Below are 8013 nucleotides of genomic sequence, written 5' to 3' on the forward strand. Positions count from 1 at the left end.
ATTCATTGAACAAGAGCTCTTTTGTAATTCATTATATATTAATTTCTTTGTTTTTTAGAAAAGCTCCAGGTTAAGCTTGGTAAGTTCCTTTTATCTTTAGTACAAACTTCAAGAACTCAGACTGTCTGTGTTCGGTAGGATTCTCATCTCTATTCCTCCAGTGAAATAGTTATTGGAGGTTATAGTTTATCTATCTATCTATCTATCTATCTATCTATCTATCTATCTATCTATCTATCTATCTATCTATCTATCTATCTATCTATCTATCACTATACTAGACTATACAGTTTGTTTTGATAATATTAACCTTAACTTAAAGTTAACTAAGTTTTCAGTTTCAGTATCTAAGTAAAGGAATTCTTTATGAGCAAAACCATTATCAAAATACGGACTTACTTGAACAAGAGCTGTTTTGTAATTTATTAGATGTTAATTTCTTTTTATTTGTTTTTTAGTAAACCTCGAGGATGAGCTTAGTAAGTTCCTTTTATCTTTAGTATAATCTTGTAAGAAGTGTTGTCATACTCAGACTATCTGTGTTCAGGGGAGTTCTCATCTCTATGCTTGTGCTTGTTTTCAGAATGGAGAAAAACTCAAATATATGGAGGTAAATAAAGCTCATGTTTTACCAATGTCAAAATCTGACCTGACCCCAATAGTTCTCTGCTTCCCGCTCTTTTACAATGAATGAGTCTCATGTGAAAAGTAAAGGATTATAAATACTGTAGTAATTTCAGTGGGGATGGGAAGAGACAGTCAGTTCCCTAGGTTTTTTATAGACTAGGGATGTGCCCCTTTGGTAAAGTGGTGAGTAGCGAGAGGATATTTTCCGAGGCATTATGGGCTAATTCTCCACTGAATTTGGCCATGTATTTTCAGGTTAGTCCTTGTTTTATGCCTAATGTTGACCCTGTACTGACATTATCTAATCATTAAGTTGCTGCATATTCTCTTCCTAGTAGCAAGATTTCTATAACTATAGTTAAGGCCCTTCCCAATTCACGTCCATAAAAAACACGTCACAGAGCATGAAATCTAGTCTTCCCCTGTGAAATCTGGTCTTTTGTGTGCTTTTACCCCATACTAAACAGATTTCATGGTGGAGACCAGTGTTTCTCAAACTGGGGGTCCGGACCAAAAAGGGAGTTGCAGGGGGTCACGAGGTTATTTTAGGGGGATCGTGGTACTGCCACCCTTACTTCAGCACATCTGCCTTCATAGCTGGGAGGCTGGAGAGTGGCAGCTGCTGACTGAGGGCCCAGTTCTGCAGGCAGCAGCGCAGAATCATAGAATTCAAGATCAGAAGGGACCATTATGATCATCTAGTCTGACCTCCTGCAAGATGCAGGCAACATAAGCCGATCCACCCACTCCTTAAGCAAGCGACCCCTGCCCCATGCTTCGGAGGAAGGCGAAAAACCTCCAGGGCTACTGCCAATCTACCCTGGAGGAAAATTCCTTCCCGACCCCAAATATGGCGGTCAGCTGAACCCCGAGCATGCGGGCAAGACTCTCCAGCCATACCCTCTGGAAAAAGGCTAACAATATCCTATCATTGACCCATTGTACTAATTACCAGTGTGGCACTTAATTGACCTATTGACTAAGCCCGTTATCCTATCATACCATCTCCTCCATAAACTTATCTAGCTTAATCTTAAAGTCATGGAGGTCCTTTGCCCCCACTGTTTCCTTTGGTAGGCTGTTCCAGAATTGCACTCCTCTGATGGTTAGAAACCTTCGTCTAATTTCAAGCCTAAATTTCCTGACTGACAATTTATATCCGTTTGTCCTCGTGTCCACATTAGCACTGAGCTGAAATAATTCCTCTCCTTCCCTGGTATTTATCCCTCTGATATATTTAAAGAGTGCAATCATATCTCCTCTTATCCTTCTTTTGGTTAAGGAAAACAAACCGAGCTCCTCAAGTCTCCTTTCATACGACAGGCTTTCCATTCCTCGGATCATTCTAGTGGCCCTTCTTTGTACCCGTTCCAGTTTGAATTCATCCTTCTTAAACATGGGAGACCAAAACTGCACACAATACTCCAAATGAGGTCTTACCAACGCCTTATATAACGGGACTAGCACCTCCTTATCCCTACTAGAAATACCTCGCCTAATGCATCCCAAGACCGCATTAGCTTTTAACCACATCACAGTGCCTACTCATAGTCATCCTACGATCAACCAGGACTCCTAGGTCCTTCTCCTCCTCCGTTACTTCCAACTGGTGCGTCCCCAGCTTATAACTAAAGTTCTTGTTAGTCATCCCTAAATGCATATCCTTACACTTCTCACTATTGAATTTCATCCTGTTACTAATACTCCAGTTTACAAGGTCATCCAAATCTCCCTGGAGGATATCCCGATCCTTTTCCGAATTTGCAATACCTCCCAACTTGGTGTCATCCGCAAACTTTATCAGCCCACTCCTACTCTTGGTTCCCAGGTCAGCGATAAATAGATTGAATAAAATTGGACCCAAAACCGAACCTTGAGGAACTCCACTGGTAACCCCCCTCCAACCCGACAGTTCCCCCTTCAATACGACCCTCTGCCGTCTCCCCTTTAACCAGCTCCTTATCCACCTCTGGATTTTCATTTCGATCCCCATCTTTTCCAATTTAACCAGTAATTCCTCATGCGGTACCGTATCAAACGCCTTACTGAAATCAAGATATATTAGATCCACTGCATTTCCCTTGTCTAAAAAATCTGTTACTTTCTCAAAGAAGGAGATCAGGTTGGTTTGGCACGATCTACCTTTCGTAAATCCATGCTGTAATTTTTCCCAGTTGCCATCGGCCTCATGCTCCGTAACCACTCTCTCCTTTAAAATTTTTTCCATGACTTTGCATACTACAGATGTTAAACTAACAGGCCTGTAGTTACCCGGGTCACTTTTTTCCCCCTTCTTGAATATAGGAACTATATTAGCTAATCTCCAGTCAAACGGTACAACCCCCGAGTTTAGAGATTTATTAAAAATCATCGCTAACGGGCTTGCAATTTCACTCGCCAATTCCCTTAATATTCTAGGATGAAGATTATCCGGGGCCCCCGATTTACTTCCGTTTAGCTGTTCAAGTTTGGCTTCTACCTCAGATACCGTAATGTCTACCCCCATATCTTCATTCCAATCAGTCCCTCTGTCACTATTCCTTAGCCCTTCATTAGCCTCATTAAAGACCGAGGCAAAATATTCGTTCAGATATTGTGCCATTCCAAGATAATCCCTAATCTCCACTCCGTTTAAAGTTTTAAGCGGTCCCACTTCTTCCTTCTTGGTTTTCTTCCTATTTATATGGCTAAAAAACCTTTTGCTATTGGTTTTAATCCCCTTCGCTAGGTCCATCTCCACCCGGCTCTTTGCCTTTCTCACTGCTTCCCTGCACCCTCTGACCTCAATAAGGTAGGTTTCTTTGCTGATCCCTCCCATTTTCCACTCCTTGTACGCTTTCTGTTTTTTCTTAATCACCCCTCTAAGACGCTTGCTCATCCAGCTTGGTCTAAAACTGCTACCTACGAGCCGTTTTCCCTTTCTCGGGATACATGCCTCTGACAACTCCTGCAACTTCAACCTGAAGTAACCCCAGGCATCATCTGCCTTTAGATCCCTAAATATGTTAGTCCAATCCACTTCCCTAACTAGTCGCCTTAATTTAGTAAAGTTAGCCCTTTTGAAATTGTATACCTTAGTCTCAGATGCAATTTTGATTATCCTCCCATTTATTTTGAAACGAATTAGCTCATGATCACTCGAGCCAAGGTTGTCCCCTACAACTATTTCCTCAACAAGGTCCTCGTTACTCACCAAAATCAGATCTAAAATGGCATCCCCCCTTGTCGGTTCAGCAACTACTTGATGAAGGAATTCATCAGCTATCACGTCTAGGAAAAGCTGAGCCCTATTATTATTACTAGCATTTGTTTCCCAATCTATATCCGGGAAGTTAAAATCCCCCATGATCAAACAGTTCCTATTAGTATTTACCTCCTTAAAAACATTAAAGAGCTCTCTAGCCATATCCAGGCTAGATCCCGGCGGTCTATAGCACACCCCAATCACTATCCCAGGGGAGGCTCTAGTAGTTTTCTTCCCCAATGTGACCATTGCCCAAACAGACTCCGTATTATCCATTGCATTGCTAGTTATTTCGTTACATTTCACCTCATTATTGATATACAATGCTACTTCCCCACCTTTACCTTTGCATCGGTCTTTCCTAAACAGCACATACCCTTCCATACCTGTACTTCAGTCATGGCTACCGTTCCACCATGTTTCGGTTATTCCTACGATATCCGGTTTCAATTCCCGGACCAGGAGCTCCAGTTCCTCCATTTTGTTACCTAAGCTTCTTGCATTGGTGAACAAACATCCTAATTTTTGCTGTTTGGCTCCTCTCACCCTTTTCACCCAACTTGGTAGGGACACAGTACTACCAGTATGACCTGTCGATCTAGTATCCGTCCCCCCCCTCTTCCTTACACCTAACCGTCCCCCTCTGGCTATATCTGTTGTTATCCTGTTGTTCTCACTCCCAGTGTATAAATTTGGCGTGGAGAGCACCTGGACCTCTCCCAACCGTCTCCCCCCAAAGTAAGGGTGACAATACCATACCATGTCATCCTTACCTCTGCGCTGCTGCTGGCGGCGGCTCTGCCTTCAGAGCTGGGCTCCCGGTCAGCAGCCGCCACTCTCCAGCTGCCCAGCTCTGAAGGCAACATTGCCACCAGCAGTAGCGCAGAATTAAGGGTGCCAGTACTGCACACACCCCCAATAACCTTGAGACCCGCTCACAACTCCTTTTTGGGTCAGGACCCCTACAATTACAACACTGAAATTTCAGATTTAAATAGCTGAGATCATTAAATTCATTATTTTTAAAATCCTCTGACCGTGAAATTGACCAGAATGAACTGTGAATTTGGTACGGCCCTAACTATAGTGTTTTAAATGCCAGTTTCCATTCAGGGAAATATGAAGAAATTAAAACTGTTTTTTTCCCTTCCATATGGATGGGGAGCTGAATTCTGGTGCATATTGACAAGTTTCAGGAAATGTCATCATCTCTTTTTATCAGATTATCATATTTTCAAAATTACATGGTAAGGTGAGGAGTAGGGGGACCTGGAGAATGGTGATGATGGGATTTGGAGCCCTTCAGTTGTAGAATTCCTGTCTAAACCCCAGCATCTGAGGGCTGATTTAGGGATCTCTGTGCCATGAGCTGCTGGTGAGAGTTCAGGTTCCAATAGACAGGTGTACACATAGATCAAAATGGTCACAGGTTTTGGGTGTACTTGGATACTAGACTTCGTCACCACCCTAGTATCTGTTCTTTTCCTGCTTTGGGACCTGAATCGCATGTGCTGACCTTTATATGTGTGCAGACTTCATTGAGACTCCACGTAGATAGTCCACACTGACAGGCCTTTGCATAAAAAACAGATTGTTTTCATGAGAGGAGCTGTACAGAGAGCTGCAAACACAATCCTGCAATGCGCAGAGCCTTATGGAGGGGGGATGCACACCTGCCGGGATGTGCATACATTCACATCAGATGTGCTGACAACAGCTGCACAGTACAGTTAAAGTTGCACTGTGCTTGGAAGGATGTGACAGCATCTGCACAGCTAAGTCACAGGACCTCCTCAACAGCCTCGTCCTGGCACTGGCCAAGACAGCATCCATCACGTGAGAAGGTAGAAGCTGGACAGGGGTGGTGCTCTGTGACTGTGAGGCCTATTTTCATGCCTTTGTCTGATCACACCTCTGGCCAGTGTCCACTGACTCCTGAGATACCTGTAAGGTGGTGGTGGTAGTGGTGGGGGGTTTACTGGCAGGGATTCTCTGCTCGGTGTCCCCCTCCGGATCCCTCATTTTTTTACCTCACTCCTGCTCCTGGTTTCTCCTTTGTTGTCCCAGGTACTCAACTGTGGCCTGGGCTTAGTGGTTCCTCTCTCTTAGTTGAGTGGATGGGCCTTAGTCCTGGGTGGGCCTAGACCCACCCATCCCAGACTGCAAACAGCACAGCAGCTGCTCCAGGTACCTGGGCAGAGGGAGTTGCAATTAATCCTTCCCCAGCCCTAGCAGTGTCAGCTCCTGGCAGCAAGACAGAAAATTAGGGGCTGTCTTGGCCAGAGCAGGGCTGCTAAGTCCTCCCCCAGAGCTGAGCTCTGCCTCTGATGCTTTGATTTTCTCTCTCAGAAGTGAAGGTGACTCTGGATCCAGACACAGCTCATCGTAGGCTCAAGCTGTCAGAGGACCAAAAGACTGTGACATTGGAATCCAAACATCAGGATCTGCCTGACAAACCTGAGAGATTTGACGAAGTTTTCTGTGTGCTGGGTTCTGACGGATTCATATCAGGAAAAATTTATTGGGAAGTGGAGCGGCTGGGGACAATCTGGGCCATAGGGGTCGCCAGAGAGTCTGTGAGGAGGAAGGGAGAAATCAAATTTACCCCCGAGGAGGGGATCTGGGGGATAGAAAAGTCCAGGAGTCACTACTTACTGCTCGCCACCCCTGAGAGTCCCCTGCCACTGTCTGAGACACCCAAGAAGATACGGATCTATGTAGACTATGAAAAGGGGGAAGTGATATTTTTCAACCCAGATAATGCTGATCTGATCACCTGTCTCACAGCTTCTTTCAATGGGCAGAGAATATTCCCTTTCTTCTGGGTCTGTTCCCACCTCACACTAACCACCTGAGACATTTGGAGATCAGATGGGTAGGGGTATGGGGAGGGTGGGATGTAACTTGTTCCATTGGAGCCACAGCTCTGTCCCCAGCATTCACTGTGGCACTGGAGCTCTCCACTGGCCCCACAGCCACAGAAAGCAGGGAACAGTCAATGTCTCTGCTGCTTCTCTCTCTCTCTCTCTCTCTCTCTGTGGGGCCTGCAGAGGCCCCAGGCCCAGGGAGTGAGCAATAATCATGCCGTCTGTATGGGGCAGGGGTGGTGCTAAGTAGTGGGAACTGGAGAGAGGAAAATTGGGGAGGAGGAGGAGGAGAAGGTGGGGAATTATTCTTAACTCTGACCCATGCTACAAACTAAATGCTACAAACATACCGACAAGCTCTTTCAGTACAGATGCAGAACCACAACATTCTCAGCTCTGTCATTGGCAGAGCCTCACAGCCAGTCACCCACGCACGTATGGTGGGGTCTGGTAATTCCTCACCATCTCCCTCCCCTTTACTGTAGGATCCAGATTATTTATCACACTGCAGGGACTTGATCCCAATCCTAAAAGATGCTCTGTCTCAAAAAGATGCAGAGAGGGAACCAGATGACATTACCACCTCCATGGCGAAGTCCCAATTTAATGCATGCTGTAGTCAAACCAGCAAAGTTGCTATTTGCACTGCAACCACGGAAGGGCAGTGTTTCTGCATGCTGACTTTACACTGTTATGCTGGAAGGTGTTAGTGACTGCCATCAATCACAGATGAGGGTAATGTCCATGGGTGTGCTAAATACACTTATTTTTTAATGGAAGGTGTAATTAACCCACTTTGTGGAGTGAGATAGCTGGAAACCATAGGGGACTAGTAACTGCTGATAGTAAGAGGGCACAATTTAAAGTTTATGGTGGTTTCAAGGATTCAAGGCAGATACTCATGAGACAAAGCAGTTTTGGTTTCTAGTGCTACTTTTCATAGACTTATAGAAGTGGAAGGGACCTCGAGAGGTCATCTAGTCCAGTCCCCTTCGGTCAAGGCAGGGCTAAGTATTATCTAGACTATCCCTGACAGGTGTTTGTCTAACCTGCTCTTAAAAATCTCCAGTGATGGAGATTCCACAACCTCTCTAGGCAATTTATTCCAGTGCTTAACCACTCCGACAGTTAAGAAGTTTTTCCTAATGTCCAACCTAAACCGCCCTTGCTGCAATTTAAGCCCATTGCTTCTTGTCCTATCCTCAGAGGTTAAGAAGAACAATTTTTCTCCCTCCTCCTTGTAACAACCTTTTATAGACTTGAAAACTGTTATCA

The 8013-nt window shown here is 44.8% G+C and overlaps 1 protein-coding gene across 3 annotated transcripts in view; it reads left to right on the top strand.

Annotated features, from left to right (window-relative positions):
* The window catches only part of LOC120402320 (butyrophilin subfamily 1 member A1-like), a 32733-nt gene extending 24967 nt beyond the window's left edge, over positions 1-7766 (top strand). For 2 of the 3 annotated variants that reach the window (XM_039532893.1, XM_039532894.1), the window contains 4 exons: positions 59-79; positions 459-479; positions 584-610; positions 6221-7766. In XM_039532893.1, coding sequence (XP_039388827.1) covers positions 59-79; positions 459-479; positions 584-610; positions 6221-6726 — 575 coding nt within the window. In that variant the 3' untranslated portion in view covers positions 6727-7766. The remainder of the gene's footprint in view (positions 1-58; positions 80-458; positions 480-583; positions 611-6220) is intronic. The other variant, XM_039532895.1, reaches the window with a different exon arrangement.
* Positions 7767-8013: the final 247 nt, after the last annotated feature.

This window comes from Mauremys reevesii, linkage group 3, assembly GCF_016161935.1.
Source record: "Mauremys reevesii isolate NIE-2019 linkage group 3, ASM1616193v1, whole genome shotgun sequence".
Lineage (NCBI taxonomy): Eukaryota > Metazoa > Chordata > Testudines > Geoemydidae > Mauremys > Mauremys reevesii.